The following is a 21,911-nucleotide window of genomic DNA, read 5'->3' on the forward strand; positions in this document are numbered from 1 at the left end:
GAACTGACAGGCCCAAAAGTATAAAGATCACATCTCCTCTCACCCATCAAAGGTTTCTGTGGTCTCAACGGTGAAGTCCTACATTAAATCTTATCTTCAGCTCCAGTAGACTGAAGAGAACAACCTAAACCAACTAATACGGCAGATAAATCATTGTATCGTTAAGGCATCTTCTTAGCAATGAAAAATCCTTTAGGCATGACAACTCACAATCCCAGAAAGTTGCAAAACGTATTAAAAGGAGAAAAGAGGAATCGGGGCTCTAAGAAGTGGTTGTGTATATCACTTCTCATAACCATCATCAGACAGAACCCTTTGCCTTGATTCTCCACAAGGATGCTGCAAGATTTATAACACTTATCACAAAATAAAAATGCGAAAGATAGAGCTATGAGTAATGGTTGATACATAAGAATTAAAATAAGCCAGTATTCAACAACTGGTTGACATTGCCTCTGAGTGGGTGTTTCAAAGTGCTGCAGCCCATTTAGTCCTCCTTTGTTTGAAATCCCTGTGGCTCTGGGGAGTTCCTGAGTGTTTCACTTTTACTTCACTTCTACTCCTTGCAAGTATTCACAACTTCTTTGCTACCTAGAAGACTCTCAGCAGTGAGGGTGGGGAGGCCCTGGCCCAGGTTGCCCAGAGAAGCTGTGGCTGCCCCATCCCTGGAAGTGTCCAAGGCCAGGTTGGACAGGGCTTGAAACCTGGGATAGGGGAAGGTGTCCCTGCCCATGGCAGGGGGGTGGAGTGAGATGAGCTTTAGATTTTTTTCCAACCCAAACCATTCTGTGAAATTTTCTACTGAAATCAGATAACACAATAATCTTAACTTCTGTCTTTCTTGATCAGTTTCATGCAACATTTAATCTTCACTGTTCGCTGGTTTTGATACGGCCACTATTCTCATGAAGTCTGGCTGTCTTTCAATTCTAATGCACTTATTCTTTCAGTGTGCCTTTGCTTTGGAAGTCCTTCATGTTCATCTAACAAATCACTCCCACAGAATGAGTTGTCAGTGTCTCTACATCCTGTATTAAGTTACGTAATTAAAAGATAAAGAGTAGTTCTATAATATGTATGGGTTGATACCACTATGCATGACTAAACATGTCTATATATATATAAAAAATGATACAACCTGATGGAAAGCATATTAATATATATTTCAATCAATATCTTTAAGCACCAAACCTTTTAAAGGAGGTGTTAGCACACTGTAACTGGCAGAGCCATGCAGGGAAAGGTATTTACTGTGCTTAGGTTGACATATAATTAATTTTGTGCACTTCAGACATCTCGCTGGAGTCCTGTAAATCTACACAAGTAAAATCAGTTCAGTAAAACGTAGTCTGCAAGTTTTCCATTCAGTGGAAAGAATTATTCATTAGGGTAAGGCTTGTTTTCAATTTATATCAACAGCCTGAAGTTGGGTGTCAGATTAAGACTCTCAGGAGATGTCTAGTGACAACACAGTAAGCAAGGTGATCAAAGGTAAATAGCAAACAACTTTTGACATGCAGGAGTCACCACACAGTCTTATCTTTACATTTATGAGGCACTTTTTTATTTTCCTGTATTCTCAGCTTTCGTACAGTAGACAAAATAATAAATAATATCTACAACACACTTAAATATGAAATATGTTGCAGTTAGAGTTACCCCTAACTCACCCCCCCCGCCCCTCCAACTTTCAGCTCCACTGTCATTAACACAGAATCACAGAATATTCTGAGTTGGAAGAGAACCACAAGGATCATGAAAGTCCAACTGCACAGGACACCCCAAGAATCCCACCCTGCCCCTGAGAGTGTTGGGCAAACACTGCTTGAGCTCTGGCAGCCTTGAGGCCCTGACCACTGCCCTGGGGAGCCTGTTCCAGTGAAGACAGAGATGTGTGTTATATCACATGACACAGACTGTGATAGATGCATTTTTATTGATATTATTACCTTTTATTGATATTATGACCTTTTAAGTTTATATCTAGCTTGTGCGGTTCGAGCCTGCGGTTTGAGTGTTTTGTGTTAAAACCACTTGAACCTCTTTGTCCTTGAAGAGGTTGAAGGGACTGAGAGTAGTCCTGTGGTTCAGAACCTCACAAGGATATAATTTGCTTTCAGGGGTTTTGGTTCCCTGTCCTGCAGTCAGTGATGGTACAATTGCCTTTGTCGAAGGTGTCTTGAGTGGGAAATCTATATTAATTTATTTTCTTGTGCCTTCAAGAAGAAAGATGTGTCTTTGTGTCACATTCTTTTATATGCCAAGTACCTAAACTGAAGAGTTTGTACATACAGACTATATATGCCTACACTAAAAGAGTAAAAAAACAGAAGATAAATACATGCATACATCCATGAATCTTTTTTTTTCCCTTTCTCTGAGTGAAAAACTTCAGCTTGATTTGGTTCTTTTTATAAGGAATCTTAACTAAATAAACCAGCAGAGCAGCAGGCAACACTCGTACAGGATCACATTACAGCAAGAGCCTTAACAAGAACTGCAGCATTGCTGCAGTTCAGTGACAGGATGATTTTTGGCAGGCTAGACTCCGTAACGTCTGCTTGCCTTTGAAATGCTATCAGCTCCACAGCTGTAGTTGTGTATGGTTACAAAATGATAATATTTTGAATAAAATAAACAATTTACTCAGTTTTTTTTATACATGAGTATTAAATGTAAGGTTCTTTGAATTATTGGTGGGGTTTTTTCTCTATCTTACAGTGTTTCTAAGGTTTCCCTGCTACATGTTGAAATTGATACTACCCATGACTCGGGATTTTTAACCTCTGCAACTGACAATGTTCCAGGGAGATAGCCCAAATACTCACCCTATGCCTGTGCCTGAGTTTATGCAGATGGCCTGTGATATCTGTGGAGCTCTTTAGGCACAACTGCTGCCAGTTTCCTGACTATGTACGTGACCCTTCAGACACCTGATCCCATGTCAAATTAGTAAGTACAAAAAGAGCAACAGCACATCAGTGCTTCTCATGTTTTCAAATGGTGTAAGTAGAGGAAATACTGCAGTCTTATCTTGACAGAATGCTTTTCCTCTACTAGACCCTGGAAAGAATGCAAGTTAAACTATGTTTAACGTTCTATTATAAAGAGCAGATTCTCCAGTGTGCTCTGTGTGCATCAATACTGTCACGTTGAGATATTCTCTGTCCAGCGCTGGGGACATTCTCCCACTGCCACATCCCAACACACAGCACTGGTAGGGGAATGGAAATAGGAGAGGCCAGGACACAAAAGTCACTCTCCTGCATGAATGCTTATGGCATATTCCAAAATGCCCCCGAGGCCTCAAAGAGGGAAGACAGCACAGCAGCACTTGGGCACCCCTGAAATCTCCTGTGCCGTGGGCAGCAGTGCCAAGCAGCCAAAGCACACTGCAAATCTCATTTTTCATACGGCCTGTGCTCACATTTATGGTTCATACAAGGAGAGAAATATCTCTGTAGTCATTCCCTCGGGTGTTGGTACCTGGTGCCTGTGTCACTGCCACTCTTCACTGCTCCGTCATCCGTGAAATTAAAGGTGCCGGTCCAATTTGCCAATTCCTCTCCATTCTGCCAGCTAAACTGCAGCCCTCTAGCAAGAAAACGAGGCAGTTGATATTTGATATCATTCATTAGGTCAAGTCTATCAGCATGAGTTCTCATGTCCTATTTCTTAACGTAGAAATGTGATTGTGACACATTCACCAAAAACAACGAAAAGATAGCAAGAAGCACAAGATATCACTTTACTAGTGTCAACAATTAATTTTCACTTCCCATGGACAATAAAAGTCCTTGTCTGAAAAGAAAATCAGGCTCCCCATCCAAATTTGAAGGCTCAGTGTTCATCTGTGCTCATAAGCAACATACATATGCATGAAGTGGAGCAAGGTAGAAATTTTATTCCAAAAGACACAAGGGCAAAGAGCTGGAGATGTGGAAAACTGCGGCTCCAAATTTCAATTTTACACCTACAGTAGTTGTTAAATGTGATGGGCACTGAGTCCTTCCTCTAACTTGTTGGCCATGATAGCAAAGGATTTGTCTCAATATATTTCTTCTTTTCCCTGTTTGGACAGAAGACATTTTTTTAAGCCAATGCATAATGCAATCATCACAACTGCCCATTTTGCAAACATTCACAAGTTCATTCCAAGCCCCATGATACCTGCAGTCTTCTGGAAACTACCCCTATATTTGGGTAGAAATCTAAAAATGCTACAGAAACATTGGACAACACTCAAATCCTTCCCTTGGCTCAGAAGTCAAGGAAAGAGAACCTTTCAGATATTGCTATTTTTAGACTCTCCATTTTAACCCCATTTCATTATTTCGGAAGCCTGGCAGCAGAGGCATGAACATTTGGTGCTGCCAATACTGAAAGTGAACTTTCAGCTGGATTGTGTGGAGGTGTCCAGGGAACAATCTCCTTTGTCCAAAAGAAAGGGCATCCAGGACCCTTGTAGTTTTTCTGGTCAACGGGCTTATTACAAGGACTGGAGAGTCTCTCAGACCACATCCACCATCTAGTCTAACTGGCAGCACAGGAAAACAGGAAGGAACAACATGGGCTGTTAAAATATGCCCATGGGAATCTCATGAGTTTCAACAAGACCAAGTGCTGGTGCTGCTCCCGGGTTGGGTCATCTCATGGGATCAATCCAGGCTGGGGATGAACAGATGGAGCAGCCCTAGGGACAAGGTCTTTGGAGGCTGATGAGGCAGAGGCTGGACATGGCCCAGCCCAGAAAACCCCCTGCCCTGGGCTGATCCCACAGCGTGAGCAGCAGGGGAGGGGGGAATTCTGCCCCTCTGCCCTCTCAGGTGAGACCCCCCCTGCAGAGCTACCTCCAGCCCTGGGAACAACAGCACAGGGACGTGGACCTGCTGGAGAGAGTCCAGAGGAGGCCACGGAGATGCTGCCAGGGCTGGAGCCCCTCTGCTCTGGAGCCAGGCTGGGAGAGCTGGGGGGGGTTCACCTGGAGAAGAGAAGGCTCCAGGGAGACCTGAGAGCCCCTTGCAGGGCCTAAAGGGGCTCCAGGAAAGCTGGAGAGGGACTGGGGACAAGGGATGGAGGGACAGGACAAGGGGGAATGGCTTCCCAGTGCCACAGGGCAGGGTTAGATGGGATATTGGGAAGAAATTCTTCCCCATGAGGATAGTGAAGCCCTGGCACAGATTTCCCAGAGAAACTGTGTCTGCCCCATCCCTGGAAGTGTCCAAGACCAGGTTGGACAGGGCTTGGAGCAACCTGGGATAGTGGAAGGTGTCCCTGCCCGTGGCAGGGGCAGGAATAAGACGAGCTTCAAGATGATCTTTTAATCCCCTCTCAACTCAAACCATTCTTGGATTCTGGGTGGGTATACATTATGTTATAATGGGTATATTCCTAGTGGGTATACATTATGTTATAATGGGTACAGGGTAATTAGGTGCTCTGGAAAATCAGGGAGCCCCATACCTTGTATGTTACTCTGGCAGTTTTTAATCAGCTGACGCTGCTCAAGGTACAATTTCTGAGTTTAATACTGATGTGAAGAAAACATGAGAAAATTACTAAAACACGTTCACTTTGAGGCTTGCTAAAAGAAACCCTTGTGATTGTCTCCCATGTGCCACAGTCTAACACATTTTTTGCCACACTGTAACTGGTATAGAAACACGCATCCTTTGAATGTATATCTTTGTAAAAGACATCTAAATATATGGCCTTAAAAATATCTTTTAATTGCTAAGGGCAGAACTAAATGATACATGGGGAGAGAGAACAGAAGTGTGGGAAAACCAAGTTGGAATCATACTTTTTAATTGGATTTAATTTAGATATTTGTGGCTCAGATATTTGCTTGCAAACTGAAACGGGGAGCATTAATTCAGATAAATAGCTGGTGTTTGTGTGTCCTTCAGAGGTGAACTCTCCTGAAAGCATAGCCAGATTAAATGAAGAATTAAAACATGCGGTAAACTCCTTCCCTTTTCTATCTCTTTACTCCACATGTAACAGCTGGAAGGAAATCTAAGTAAATGCCCAAAGGTGGAGGGGGGTGAATCTGTCCATAAAGCAGAACAAACAGTAAAATCACTCTTGAATGCCCTCCTCTCATCAAACAGTTTTCTGGGAACAGTGTGCGCTGCAGCAGGGGCACCAAGTTTAAAGGAGGGCATTCACATTTTGGGTAAGATCCAAGGGGAGATGGGAGGACTAACCCTGAGGAATGGCAAATATGTCTTATGATGGCCAGCTTAAAATACTTAGCTTTGAAACGGCAGGAAGGGGGATCTAATTAAGGTACAAAAATATCTGCCGAGGGCAAGCAAGGGTCTGGGTATGACACCTTCTGTGGTGAGGACAAAGTACAGAGCTGTGAGGTGAGCTTATAGGGTCAGGAGAAATTTAAGTGTCCAGCCCTGAACCAGGCAGGTCCCACAGGGCTCTTCTTCCAGCAGGTACTCTGGAGATTAACAATTTATAGATGCACAGAACACACCACCAAAGAAACACTGCACAACTTATAGGGCTGTTTGTCTCACTGTGAGCCTGCAAGGCTGAGACCCAGCTGCTGCTCTGCATTTTCTGTAGTGGTGGTACCATAAACCTCCTCCTCATAGTAAGAAGACCTCCCATGAACAATGGTTTGTAGTGCTAGGACTGAGTAGAAACCAAGGATGAGACATTTAAAAACACTGACCTGAATTAATTCTCTTTCTAACAAGATTAGTGAGAGCTTTACCATTGATTTCAATCAGCCTTGAGTTGGGAGAATTCAATTTTTAAAACATAAAATGTTCTAATCCTCTCAGTTGTGAGTTCTAAGTGTCCATAAAAGCTGCCTGGCCAAATTTACAAACAGTCTGGGAAGATAGAAAAGAGACTAGGCCTGCTCCATCAGTATATTTCTTTGGCATATTACTGTAGCTAAATTCTACCTCATTCACTTTCAACCCTAACTACATTTAAACAGGTAAACAAAGAAGAGGCAAATTAAGCTTCTGTGAGTCAGAATTGCAGTACAAAAGCACATGCAGGATGGAAACACAGAAAAGGAAGAGAAAAAGCAGCAGAGCATAAAAAAGAGGGTAAAGAAAGATTAAAAGAATGGGAGGAAAGCTGAGGAAATGACTCAGACATAGAGGTCTACTATGTGATTGAGATAGTTCATGTCAAACAGTTTCAAAAAAAAAAAAAAAAAAGTAAAAAAAAGGCTAATTTTACACCTGGAATCATTACCAGTGATTACCAATAGTGGAACTTCGCCATTTGCTCAATTTGCCCTAATGTGATGACTTCTAAAATTACTATGTTTTCGCAACCTGTGATGCTGATGACGACTTTATAAAAGATGTAATAACCAGAAACACTCTTAGTGCAGAGATGCTGTGTTTTGCCCATTCACTGTAAGCAAATTGCTCACCAAGGAAGATGGACGTCATTTATGGACATCATTAATCACGGAAATTACCTCTAACAAATAAGAGTATGAATAATGCTGTGCCTTGCGTTAGAGAAAGGCTCTGTGAAGTTGGATGTCTTAGCAACAAAGACCTGAGTTCCAGGTAAATGTCAGAGCAATATTTTGATCCTAATTGGTAACTGTAAATGTTGAATCAGTGTGTGGTCAAATAAACAGTGGCGTAATGTAAGAATAGCAGGAGGGGGTGAAAAACCAGAAAATTAGCAAAGCAGCAGTAATTCTGAAGGGCTTGTCAAAACCGGCTGTCAGGAAACAGCAGGACGCAAATACTAAAAGCCTGTTGCTGCAAACCAAACAAAAAAACAACTCTCACACAGGCAGAGGTTTTAATAGCCGAGGATGTCAGGTAATTATGAGGTTTTTTTGAACTACGAGGCAAGAATGAACGTGTGGATGGGTTGCAGCGAGGAGCTTTGTATCCACGCTGCTGTCACACTGAGATCCCACCTCAGGGGGGTCTCATTGTCTTTCTGATGAGGAAAGTAAAGGTGAAAATTCGGTTCAGACTCAAAGGCAAGGCTTTAAAAGGGAGCTATTCTGCAGCTAATAAATGAAGAAGACCCAAAGGCTTTAAGCACAGCTGGAGCTCCTGTCTGGGCTCTGTCCAGAGAGCAGTCCATGACCATGCATGCAGCAGAGTTTATTCAGGGGAGATCCATGGGCTTTGAGGGCAAAAGAGCAGTTTGGTGCAAGCGGCTGAGTAACACAGTGATCAGCACCTCTGGGTGAGGAGAACAGAGTGGACACGTGGGCATCACACAGGTGGTACAAGGAGAGAGCACCTGCCACTCCAGTGGCAACCCATTCCCCAAATACCACCAGCTCATGCCATTTAATCCCAGCCAGCAGGCTATTTCCACTCGTCTTTCAAGGTGACAGCTGCCACTGTCCTCATCCAGCGTCCACCAGAGGCAAATTAAACCCAAAAAACAAGCAAAACCAGACGGAAAATGATGCTGTCTTTTGTCAGTGATGCTAAGCCAAGACCTGACTCAGTTTGCTGGCCTACACAAGTGGTCAAGCATGTGCAAGCAGAGGAGTCTATAGCCTCCTTTTTAGAAGGGGGAAGGAAGATATGAATGTCCCCAGGAGCAAGGCAAAATACTTAATTTTCTTTCTGAGTTCCCTCTATTACTTGTCTTCACTTTTCCTGCCCTTGCTTTCTGGCAGTTCTCATATTCCTTCTCTGCCTGCATACTCCCTAGCAAAGAGGCCATTAGGAGGTGACAGCAAATCCAGGTTTTGTGACTCCTCCTTCTGTTTAAGTTATAAGCTAATAGTATATGCATTAATTCCTAATGTATCATTAGTAATTTTACAATCTTATTTCTACAGGCCTGGTCACAATGCTGCACTTCACTGTCAAACATTACTCAAACACATATCCAGCCCCTGCCCTAACAACCAGACAGTCCAGGCCACGCAAAGGCTTCCTAAAGTCACTGGAAAATCACTTGCACTGTACCTCAGTTTCCCCGTTTCATAATTCTTGTGCCCTTGAGGAGGAGGAACTGAAGACTTTAGTGTTAAATGATCGTGCTACTCTCTTTGAAAATGGAAAGTGATGCCCCCAGCCTATTAACAGGGATGTCACAGAGGTGTTGGAAAGTCAGATGGTTAATCTTGCCAGAGATCCAGTTCCTTCTTTCTGCAAAATAAGGAAACTATGACTCACTGTGTCCACAGGGTGTACGGAAAATAAAATGAAAACAGTGGTATGCATGAGTGACCTGCAGATGAAAGTGACTGAAAACACGCACTAAAAGGAATCAGAGAGTAAGAGGAGGTTGGGTAAGGGGAACATCAGGAATCTCCAGGGTGACAGACTGCTGCACAAGTGAAGACAAGCATAGCAGCCAGCAGAGATAACAGTAAGAGGAGATTTGGATTAAAAACAAGGATCTCTTTTTATTTTGCACAGGCCAGAAACAGCAAGTTTATTTACACTGCACTTGAAAAGACCTCAGAGGTTCTCAAAAGGAGTAAAGTTACCATGAGGTAACAGTGAGACACTCAGATCAACCCAGCCCAGCAAAGTCCAGCCTGTGTGTCCAAAGCCTTTTTCCTGAAGAAAGGGTCCAACTCAGCCCCTGAAAACAATGAAGTCAGATGACAAGGACAAGACAAATGCGAACCTGAACAATTAAATACCCCTTCAAACACCCCAATCCATTTTGAAATAAATATTCAGGGCACAGCTGTCTAGAAAGACACAGCACAGATGAAAGAAAGAAAGAAACATAAATCTGCCTATAGCTGTCCAGGTCAAATTCACCTGTGTTATATAATACCAGAAAAATACCATGTGTCCATTGACATCTTTCAGTTGGGGATCCATGGACACAACCCTACCAGGCAGGGCACAAATAAAGAAAGCATTTCTGGGGCCAACTCATGTCCTTGAGCAGGATGCTGCCCTTTTTATGTGAATCCATATGAAAACTCACATTTGCATCCAGTGGAAGCAGCATTGAATCTGACCAGTCTGGTCTAGAAAAATAGTTATTTCTCCAGTAAAATTAGCAAAATGCAAGTTTTAACTTGGATAAGTACTTCCTCCTAGTCCCTGCACTAACAGAGATCAATCTTTGTCTGGGTGACCTACAGCTTTGCAAGTTGACTGACAGTGGGTAATTACTGAGCTGATCACTTGCCATCCTACTGGGACAAGATTATTAAAAGGTTTTGAAAATGTGTGACAAAACATGGAGGAGCGGGAATGGTATATTCACAGCAAAAGGAAGAGATGAAATAGTGTGGGTCCCATGAAAAACAAAATACAGAGGGAGGATGTGGGAAATGAGCACGCCTGGTTACGCCACACACTTGGCCTTACATTATTGTACCAGGGACAAGTTTGGCTCTATGTGTTAGAGGGAAACAATAGCATTAAAGTGGTGGAGGAGTATATTTTGACTAGTGCAAAAAGCAAAATTGGAAACACAGGTGGGAAGCTTCTGGATCATAACCATTATAAGACAGAAAAGGTTTTTGTTTCATGTATCACATTTCACATCTGGGTTAAGTCTTGCATCAGATATTCACATGCAGTGCCTGAAAAGCTCAGTCCAAAATCACTTACCAAGAAAGATAAACCAGACCCAACACCACATTCAACTAGTGGGCTTATAGGGGATGAAATGTTGACTAGGACATCAAGAATGTTAAAGGAGTCCTTTCAAATCAATGCAATCTTACCTTTTCTCATCTGTGGCTGGAAGATAAATATCTAAGGAGTAATAGATAATCTTTATCATTTCTACTTGTAATAAAATATTAAATAATTAAAATATTATTGCTTGTAATACTTAAGGGCAACACAAAACCCACAATAGAATTAATTGATGGTGAGGCACATTGTTTTCAAGAAAAAAAAACAAAACAAACTACCAAACCCCAAGCACAGAGACTCACAGGAAATCCCAAATGTTTTCAGATACCAGCAAATTTTGACATTTGAGATGGTATCTCGCTGCAGAGGTGCCTGATGCGGGTTGAGTACCATAAGCAATCTCACCATAGCACTAGAGATCTGACTAAACTAATTGCTTTGCATCTCAAATACTAATATACTTGGCATCAGGTCAAGTGTCCCTACCCTGCCCTGAGGATTCATGCTGAAAACAATGAGCAAAATGCCATTCAGAGTCAATGACTGTGTACCCAGTACCAGGCACAGGAGTAGGCAATGCTCCCTCTCTCCATGCACTGAAGTGGATGGCACAATCTCCTCCTACCACTTAGCAAGCCCTCAAAACTACTGATGATCTAAGATGTTCAGCTAGGGCTGTGGAAAGTCTGGATTTGGCTTATTTGTTCTGATGGAAAATGCCATAACAGTGACAGAGGCTGCTTCTAAGGTTTTCCTCAAGAGAACTAAGGCATAAAACCAACTAAATAAAAAGGACATGGAAGGACAGTGACTATCTGCAGGGCTGATGAAAAAGCAAAATGTATGCAAGCAACAGAGGGCAAAGATGCCTCAAAGAAATGAGAGGTTAAGTCCACAATTTGCCTGAGGGAGGCACGGACTGCTGAGCAATGAATGCACTTGAATTAAAAATTGAGAAATGAAATGAAAAAGCAATCAAGGGTAAGAATGAGGTGCAGCAAAAAGCAAGAAAATACAAAGCCTTGCACAGTGATTTATGTCTGGATCAAATCCAGCAAGTGTAAGAACGGTCAGGAATCTCCAATCAGGTCAAAAATGGAAGACCGAAAGACCAGGTCAGCAACTGGCCATGGAGATCAGTGGTCAAAGATGTGATCCCTCTCAGCTGGGAGCCGTGGGGGATTCGGGTGTAGCACTGCCCAATAGAGGAACACTGGTTTGGTTTCCTACAAAGGGAGGCAAGACTGCACTGAGAGGTGTTGAATGAGAGGGTGTTGAATGCTGGGTGTTGGTAAAACCAAACCATTACTTTGTCCCACAGAGTGGTTTTGCCATCTTAAAAGCAGAGGTGAAATGCAACAGTGCTAGAAATATGGCAGGCCTAGAGGGAGGAGGGGCACAAACCCTGCCTGTTTGCTGCATCAGGGCCTTAGGGAGCACTGCCAGGGAGCACAAGAGAGGAAATAACATCCCCTCATACTCTGGTACTGGAACTTCCCTCGATGCTTTCCTTTAAAAGCAAATTAAAATTCTGGGTCAAAAACTCCCCCTCCTAAGTAGCAGAAGGGAAGGCTTTGGTTTCAGGAGCGTTGCCTGAAACAATCAACAGCAGCAATGAGAATAGAAATGGGATGACCAGTGAGGGATGACTGCATCCAGCTCTGGAGTCTCAGCACAGGAAGGACATGGATCTGTTGGAGCAAGTCCAGAGGGGGCAGCAAAATGATCAGCAGGATGGAGCAGCTCTGCTGTGAGGAGAGACTGAGAGAATTGGGTTTGTTCAGCCTGAAGAAGAGAAGGCTTCCGAGGGACCTAATCGTGACCTTCCAGTGCCTGAAGGGAGCTGACAAAAAAGAGAGGGAATCATTATTACAAGAGTATGGAGTGACGGGACAAGGTGGAATGGCTTCACACAGACAGAGGGCAAGGTTAGATTAGATACTAGGAAAAAAACTCTTTGCTGTGAGGGTGGTGAGGCACTGGAACAGACTGCCTAGAGAAGTTGTGGATACCACACTCTTGGAAGTGTTTAAAGCCAGGTTGTCTTGGCTCTGAACAACATGGTCTAATGGAAGGTGGACTTATCCATGGTAGTGAGTTGGAATGAGATGGTCTTTAAGGTCTCTTCCAATCCACACCTTTCTGTGATTCTACGATTCTATGACTTTGCAGACAGCTGAGTTTATCAGCTCCCTGCTTGTTCTGCCCATTCCATCCCATTGCCACCTCTCCCCTGATCCTGTGACCCCCAATACAGGCTCCAGGGCTCCTCTCACCTCCTGGGGAGCTGATTTAGCTCCTTGTCTTTCTTAGGATAATGAGGCACAACAGAGATGCCTGGACCCCAGTCCTTATGCCCTTGGGAATACCTTGTAGCAAGAACAGCATGGCTGGATTCTCAGCTTCTCCTGTTATGCCAAATTACACACAGACAGTTTAAGGGGATGACCATATCCCATAAATACACATATTTTTTGAACTGTGTATTGTTTCAAGACTTTGCTTTGTCCTGAAGTTTGCAGTGCTCTTCTATGAAAAAAAAAAAAACAAAAAAAAAACCAAAAAAAAAAAAAAAAACAAACAAAAAAAAACCACCAAAAACAAAAACAACAACACCCAAAATCAAGATCTGCTCCGAAGCTTTGTGAGGGATTCATCGAGGTGACTCACAGGATACATGTCATTTCTCTGGCAGAGTGTTTCCCTCTGGCTGGAACTGGAGGCACAGAGCTACATGACCAGAGAGATGACTCACTAGGTGACCTTCAGCTTATGTCTCCTGGGGAAAATATTTCAATGAAAAGAAACTTTTTACACTGGGATAGGTGGTCTCAGGTTGCTGTTAACACCTCCACAGAGTGTTATGAACAGTCCAGGGGAGCACAGGGCAGGAATGAGGCAGGAGCTTTTAGCTGACCTGAGTTGGCTGCAATTCCTCAAACACCCAGTTTAGGACAAAATACAACTCAGGGCACACACAGCCCCTGCAACTCCTACTGTTGCTGATTCAAGTACAACATGATCTTGTGGTACAGGGCAAATGATCTCTCAAGGTGTAGTCCAGGTTTATTTTCTGTTGGTTTATTCTGTGTGTTTATTCCTTATTTGCCCATACCATAAAAAAATTATCATAAACCATCTTTCTTACGTGGTAAGGAAAGTGGTAAGAATGTCTAGGAATTTAATTTGCAACTGTGGAATAAAAAATGCTTTGGATGTACAAAACTGCAGGTATTACCTCAACTCACGAGACTGATATTAATTAGGGCATACAAAGACATAAGAGCGATGTTTTATTCTCATTTAAAAGATGTAAAGGTTTCAAACAATCCAGGTTGCCTGCATGGGAAGGTTTTCTGCCTCTTGCTGTGTGATTCTTTGAGATATTGTATGTACCCCCTCTGGCAGGCCCCAGGGTAATCTTTGTTTAGAGTCTTTAACAGTTTTGAAAATGTGTTCTCCTCACTTGGCTGAGAAAAAAAAAGTAGTTTTAAAGGTGCAGTTTCCCTTCTTCAACTAACACTCTAACCCTCACCCTTTAGAGAAGTCAGGGTGCTAAAACACCCAGAATTAAGTGAATTTTCTGCCAATAGAGTATTGACGTATAGCAAAGTATTGCTCTCATATTTTTCCCTTGCCAAAGGGAAGGACTGTCCTATTGATGTCTCCCATGCTACAGGTTGGAAGATGAAGACAGATTTCAACATTTTTTTACTGTAGTGGCAGTTTCCTGATGTAATCCAGGATTATTCCCTGCTGGCCAAACAAGAGCTGACAAAAAAAGGCCAGCCCTCAGCTGAGCATCTGATTCAAAAGAGAATTCAGCTGAAAGGCGAGCACTGGAAAGGGGAGTCAATATAAAAGCAAGAGGCAGATCTGGATTTAAGCAGAAGTCTACAGCATTTAACCTACTTTAGCAGATCAATGCAGCGGATTTTTAATCATCACATTAATCCTAAAATAAAAATAATTACCCCAGAGATCTGTATTAAAGTCCCTTAATTATATCTCATTTCATCATCCTTTTTACTTGGGATCAGAAGCTACAGGGACCAGAGCTCCCCCATGTCATTCTCCAGCTTGCAGTTTTTCTCTCTCTTGTTAGGAATTCAACTGCCACTACAGGGATGAGGCACTGGCCTTGGTGAAAGCATCCACATCCATCCCACTTGGGGGAAAACTGAAAAAGGGAAAAAAAAAAAAAAAAAAAGGTGGGCAGGATTCTGCTTTCCAGTGACCCCTCTATAAAACAGCAGAGGAAGGAACTGAGAGCATTACATGGTGGGTTAAAAAGGTGTGAATGCCTAGAAATTCAATCTCTGCATCCTCCCCTTCTTCCAGCAGTGCCAGGAGATCATCAGTATCTCATAAGGGGAAAGAGAGGACTTGACCAGAGGCTGGGCCCCTTATCAAATTTCACTGAGCAGAGTTTATTTCCTCTCCTCTCTGCAGTCCTGCCACCCCCACAGATGCTTTGGGAACACGGCCATGGCCAAACACAGACCATGAGCCTCCGTGGAAACTCTGTGGACAGTCTCAGGTGGGATTTTGTGGCAATCAAACCAGCCCATTCCCTGCTTTTGAGGGCATCTGGCATGGCACAGCTCACAGCTAACCTTCCCATCTTTCTCCCAGAAAAGTGTGCCTTTCTCTACTCTGCTTTCTGGGACCAGTCCTGAGCCCTGGTCTGTGCCCAAGCTGCCTGCTTTAGGTCAGATTCCCCACACCTTGCTGGCCTTTACCCATTACCACCCTCTTCTTACAGAGAAAAGAGCTACCCCGTTGTTATATTTAGACTTAAAAGCATTGTACATTTACTGGAAAACAGCAGTTCAGGGCAATTTTCAGGTTTCTCTAAACACGCCAGGGAATTTCTTCCCGCTGCCCTGGGAAGAGGCCTGGGGGCCTGTTCCTGTTGCAGGTGTCGGGATGCAAGTAAAGGCTATCACCAAACAAGCAGCACGTGGAACCCCAGCGAGCAAATTGGCTGCAGGTTTAGGCAGCGTCCCCAGGCTCCAGCTCGGCAAGTGGCACCAGAGATGCAAATATGCCCCTTCAGCTCCGCAAGGATCATCTCCAAAAGCACCAGCTCCGCCGTGGTCCCTGAGGTACTGGTTATAACCTGCCCAAGGAACCTCACAGCCAGCATTTTCTTCTAGGATGGGACTTAACACCAGAGGTTTGTAGAATAAAAGTGTAATTAAAGGTTACAGCTACCCCTGCACAGAGCAGGCTGGAGTCAGACTGCCTGGGAATGCTCACCAGAAGGTACTTCAGGGCATTAAGACTGAGGGAGGGAAAGTAGAACTGAAAAGAGTCAACTTCATGATGATATTACGGCAACAACGTAGGCTGCTAAATAAATAACCATTCTGTCGTCAACAACCGACAGCCCGAGACTGCCACGTCCTGCATTCTGATTTCCATGAAAGATGGGAGCTGCCATTTCCCAGAAGAAGGGACCTGAAGTGCTTTGTCCCTGCTCTGAATGGGGGTGAGGGGGCTAGGAGCCCTCTTTGAGACTCTTTCACATGATTTACAAAAAAACCAAACAAACAAAAAAAAAAAAAGAAAAAGGGAAAATAAACAAATAATTACAAGTTGGAATTATAAATAAATAAATAAGCAAGAAAATAAATAAGCAAGAAGCTAAATAAATAAATAAATAAATTGACAGTGTTTTCCAGTCCATGTGACAAAATGTATGCACACGTCCCTGCTTGAGCCCCTTTGATGGCAGAGGGCTCAGAGCCAGACTTTCTCCTTGCAATCCTGGGAATTGGACTTCAGTCTTTTTTCATTCCCTCATGATGACAGGAGAGGCTCCCAGGGCACAAGGCAGGAGAGAGACAGGCCACAGAGATCACTCACTGGAAGAGTTTTGGTTGCATCTTCTCATCATTTTATCTTTACTCTGTCTATTTTTGATTTCAGTTTGTGCTTGGGATTCTCATCTCTCTGATCCTGTTGCAGTCACTTTGGCTTAGAAAAGCAAGGATTGGTAGGGCTGCCAGGCCTCCAGCCCAAATGGGAAAAACCGAGATAATAATGCAAGATGAGACCTCAACTGGCCATAAAGTCACACCCTCAACACCAAGGCAGGTTGGCACTACCTCTGTCTGCCTATCAGGTTCCTGAAGCCCCCAAACATGGGGATTTTATACCTCCTTGAACAGCCTTTTTTTTTTAAAGTTTCCTGCCTGGTTAAATTAAAATCTTTCCTGCTACAGCCTAAGCCTATCATGTTGTGAGTCTTTACAGACATGTGTCTATTACCTCCCTCTTGTTAGAAATAGTTTGGGTATTTCAAGGCAGTTATCATATCTCCCCTCCTTTTCCTCCAAGCCAAACGAACATGTTTTCTACACCTCTGCTCATTCTTGCTCCTTCCAAACGAGAAAATCACATCTCTCTGGAACTGAGGTGCCCAAAAAGCAGGCAGAGCACCCCCCAGCCAAGGGGGCTGTGCAAGGCACACAAGTTTCTCTGTGGATAAACAACACTCCTGTCTATACATATTAATATCATGCTTGGTTTTCCCTCCCGGAGAGAAATGTTTGCTGATTTGCCAGCATTTTGCTTGCTCTTGGCACAAGGCAAACAACTACACGGGTTGCAAACAAGGCAAGAACCAAACCATCGATCTCTTCTGGCAGAATGAAGCTTAATTCCAGTAAAAAATTCCACAGCAGCTGCCTATACTACTGAAACCCATTTACCTCAAAGCATGAAAGATGCACATTCCTCTTCATGAAATTGTACAAGCTGTAACTCCTCAAACAAGATTTAAGTAAAATAAACTCTGCATGGGTCAAGGTTAAACACTCAGAGATCCCCACTGGTGTTCCCTGTGAAAAGAGCAGTACCATTTTCAGATGAAAGACTGATGTGCTCTACAGCAGGGCAGCCTCAGCTGCAGTTCATAGGAATAAAGCAGTCAGAAAATAAAGTGCTCTCTCAGTTATTTCTAAAGGTGAAATTGCCACTTTGACATTAGGAATTGCATCTGCATGTTTGTTTCTAAAGACATTAAAGTCTAAGCAATGAGCATGCTACCTTAACCCCCCTGAGAGGTTTCAGCCTGAACTTACACAGAGTGGGAAGCCCATAAGGCAGGGTTTGATCAGGGGCAAATACTCAGGTGGTGCAAGTCACTTTAGGTTAAATGGAACTCGTATTTTTGTGACAGCTGAGGATTAAAACATAACCTAAGAAACTCAGAAAATGTTATATTCTGCCTAATGTTCTCCAGCATTCATAATCTAAGGCATTACAGATGCCAGATGCACCTTCCCAGACAAGATGTTAATTTTGTCAGCACAACACCAAGAAGTGGTTTGAACTGTAAAAATGGTTTGCCTGGAGCTCTATAGCCCCCATCAGTCCGATCAGACAACTTTTCCTCTTCCCCAGAATCCCCCCCTTACCTTTTGAGATAGTTTCTCCCATAGAGGATCTGCTGCAGCAAGGTGACCACAGCAAAGGCGCAGATGAATATGAAGAACAAAGTTCTGTTTCCCAGCAAATCCCGGCTTGACGAAGGGTCAGTGTACCCCATCCTTCCTGAAAGCCACTGAAGCTCCACTGGGTAAAATTCAGTTCATTGCCGCCTTCATGCCCTCCTCGCTGGGAAGCGGAGGGGAAAGCTCGCTGGCTTTTGTGTGAGCAATCCAAGGACAAGGTATCCCATTGTTTGGCCCTGCTGCCCCTTCCTTGCCCCTTTTGGATGTTAGCTCCAGGACTGTGCGTAATGGCTTGCTTCCATGGTAAAGTTTCCAGGAGATTCAGACGTGGGTAACATCTAAAATCATCTCTCAGAGCTCTTCCAGCGCAGGCAGCTTATGCTGTGAGAGAGGCATTCTGTTCCCTCTAAGCCTCTCTTGAAAACCCGCTGCTAGCAATTATCTACTTCAATCCCATTTTCATATTCCAGATGGGGGAAGCTGCAAATAAACCAGAAAACTGCAGCCAATGGCAAGCACGGGGCTCCGGCAACCTGCGTTGGAAACACATAGTCGTCAGCTCTTCTCTGCTTCTGCTTAGTGATTCCAACGAAATGTGCTCGCAGGGAGACGTGACTGGGGCGTGCTATTATTGAACAGGCATGTAACAATCATGAGGGGTTTCATTCAGTCTCCTGCAAGAAAAAAAAAAAAAAGAAAGAAGGAGAAAAAAAAAAAAAAAAGAGAAGGAAAAGGAAAAGGCAGCAGCAATCTGGTCAGGCTATCAGGAATATCGGGAAGGCTGCATTCCGTGCAGCAGCAGCAGCGTGCCGTCCCTGCCGTAGCATTTGCATGCGGCATGCAGTGCCGTCAGTCGTACACCGCTCACTATTTGGGCTCCTCTCCTTCCCCTGGTTATTCCTCCAGAGTAAGCACAAGCAAGGTCACTGTGCATCTCTTCAAGGACAGAGCTCTCAGCTCCTGCATGCTGATTTATTGGAGGCTCTGAGTAGCCTCACAGCCGCAGAGAGGGAGCCTGCCTCTCAGTGCAGGCTCTGAGAACCATTCATTTAAAGAGACAAATATTCTGATTGTTCCCCCCACCAGGAACAGTTCTCTTTTGAGAGGGCAAAGCAACAAGACCTTGTCCACGGCCATCGTAACTCCTCTAAAAATCTCCCCATTGTCAGGAGAGGCTCCTTTCAGATCACGGGGAAATCAATGGGAGTTTTGTTGTTCATTTCACCGGGAGCAAAATCTGCCCCCGACCCTTGGCTTCTTAAAACAAGTCCCAGTGAAAAGCTCTATCAATGAATGAAACTTGCAGACTAGGAGGTTGTTTTGCCCCAATAACAGATGGGAAAAGGGCTTTGACAACAAAATGTGGGGGGGGGGAAAATCCTTTGTCTAAGAGAATAGGAAGATTTTTGTGTGAATAGATTTTCCAACAGTTAAACCAGCGTATGCAAAGTGCTCTAGTGTGCCAGCAGCCCAGCTGTGTGAAGCAGCAAACAGAGATTGTTCATGGACTTTGTTTCAGCTGTAACTGGTGCTGCGTGCGAAGAAGGGCCAAAGGTGACTTTCTGCAACCCTTTCACCCAGATCCCGAAGCCAGGGCTAAAGAAATCTAGGCAAGACAATCACTAGGTAAAGCAGGCTTTGCCTTGCCTAATTTTAAGCAGAAAAATAGCACCAGTGTTTAAGGTAGGAACCTGGTCACCCTGAACTCCTGCAGGCAGGAGGCCAGTCCTTTAGACATCCCTGACTTTGCAGAGAAGTTGTAGGGATCTGACCCCTGAGATATGCTGTTCTTCAGTCCCGCTCACAGCTCCCACACCTCTATTTCTGAACCCTGCTAAATGCTTAAATTATCACCTGTTCATATAAAAAGTGTGATGATCCCGGGTCAGATTTGAGATTATCCAGCCCAGAGCCTTGTCCCTGGCAGTGGCCAGTGATGGATACACAGGGAAAAGCAGAAGCAGAGGGCAAGGACATACCAATACCTCCTTGGAAACACTCTCCTACCATTTGCGGTTCAGGGTCTTGCAGAACCAAGGAAAGAAAACCAGTATTTAAGTTAGAAAAATGACTGAGTGGGATGCACTCATTTGTACTGTACTGGGAATAACACACATACCAGGGGACTGCAAATTAAACAGCAAAACCAGTTTGATCCCTGTTGTGAAAGTCATCATCTCTAGGGTCAAATATGTTTCTTTTAATGATCAGTTTATGTAAGCCCATATAGTATGAGACTGTTTCCATATGGGAACTGTACCATTTAGGTGGCTCTAACCATATACACTTCTAAGAAACAGGAGATCAGAAACAGCCATCAGAATCTCAGCCTGAGACTCCACAAGATACTACACAGGCAGATTTCTATGGAGAAGCTGAGAGACAAGGCCAATAAGGTCAGATGTGAAGGGAAAGGAACTTAATACTTTGAATTGTTGGATTTTTACTGGTAGTTTTGAAAGTCCTCTAGAAGAAATTTTCCTCAGTTTCTCCAGGAGTTATTTTACAATAAAAGCAAAGTATCAGAGAGTAGAATTTGGCTTTTTATGACCCCCTATGGGTGTAATGCCAGTTTTGCATATTCTTATATCACCCAGATTTTGGTGAAATCACAATGAGCCTTTCCTCCTTTATTCCCCTCTATTCAGAGGGATTTTTTTCTTGACATCTCTGCTGTAGTGCACCAAATTCCTGAGCCGAGCAGCTACTCTGTCTCCTAGACTGACAGCCAGCCTGGGCTGCAGTAAACAGCCCATGTACTCTGTCAGTCTTTGATTTTTTTGTGTCTTCTCATCATTCTCTGCTGTATCACAGCTGGCCAGAAGACACAGCACCTGAGAGGCCTGTGAGCAGCAGAGCTGCAGGCCTAAAGCAAAAAGCAAAGTATGAAGATATCTATTGTAAGTGTGAAGGGTTTTCTGTGCCAGATCTCGCACAGACAACGTTCCTGATGTCACATGGAACAGAAATCTGTTTGCTGCCTTCAGCCCAGTACGACAACAGCACTGCAGAACTGGAAGCAGAGCAGCTCTGTGCCAGCATAAAAAGAAAAGGATGTCTACTGACAATTTTTCAAAGGGTGCTCAAGGTTGCCTGCTGTATTTTTTGTGAGTAAAACAGTCATATGGTTCATGCAGAAGGGCTGAACAAGCAATGTCAACACTCATTCCCAGGTCCCTTGGAGAGTTTGGCTTGTCAGCTGCTGGCCACCTTGAAAGCATCAGGCCTCTGAAGAGAAAAAAAATTAATTCTTTTGAATTATTTTGCACCCTGCACCTAAGCAATCAACAGGCAACAAAAGACCGCCCTCTAGATTTTGAAAAGGGTTGGAAAACACCTCCAAGAGCATCGAATCCAACCAGCCCCTAATCACTGCCAGGTGCACCAACAACCTGTGTCCTCCAGGGCTACATCTACACGATTCTATAACACTTCCAGGATGACGGACACAGGCTCAGAAAGGGTATTCCCATGTTGGTTGATGGAGCACAGACTTCAGAGGCTGAAGCAGATGTGGCAAAATGGAACCGCTCATAGCCTTGCTTAACATGAAGTTGCCATAAGCAGTCAGTCTTACACATGTCTGGCCTTTATTTGTTGCATGTGAGCTGCTTGCTAAATATCATCAGAGATAATCTGTCACAGGAAACTCCTCCAGCCTGAGCAGGGAGACTCTGAGTCCTCTAACACAAACACAAACATGCTCCCTCCGGTGATACCTCCCATGGGAGTTCATCATTTGCTCTTCAGTCCAAATGAAGCAGATCACAGTTTTTCTTTTGAAAAGAACTTAAATATTGAAGACACAGAAACCAAGGCCGTGCTACCGAAGCTCTACACAAAGAAAGGTGAATTGGCCAAA

General features: G+C 43.8%; 1 protein-coding gene across 3 annotated transcripts in view; it reads right to left on the reverse strand.

The window, feature by feature from the left end:
• Nucleotides 1–19,061, reverse strand: part of ST8SIA5 (ST8 alpha-N-acetyl-neuraminide alpha-2,8-sialyltransferase 5) — a 46,143-nt gene extending 27,082 nt beyond the window's left edge. The window contains exons 1-2 of one of the 3 annotated variants that reach the window (XM_050328796.1): nt 18,014–19,061; nt 3,487–3,594 (exon numbers count right to left, since the gene is read on the reverse strand). In XM_050328796.1, the coding sequence (XP_050184753.1) occupies nt 3,487–3,594; nt 18,014–18,144 (239 nt within the window). In that variant the 5' untranslated portion in view covers nt 18,145–19,061. Of the gene's footprint in view, nt 1–3,486; nt 3,595–17,305; nt 17,429–18,013 lie in introns of those variants that run through there. The other 2 variants (XM_050328798.1, XM_050328797.1) reach the window with 2 other exon arrangements.
• Between the last annotated feature and the right edge of the window lie 2,850 nt (nt 19,062–21,911).

The sequence above is a fragment of the Myiozetetes cayanensis genome, unplaced genomic scaffold (assembly GCF_022539395.1).
Source record: "Myiozetetes cayanensis isolate MyiCay16 unplaced genomic scaffold, myiCay2020 scf4, whole genome shotgun sequence".
NCBI classification, from domain to species: domain Eukaryota; kingdom Metazoa; phylum Chordata; class Aves; order Passeriformes; family Tyrannidae; genus Myiozetetes; species Myiozetetes cayanensis.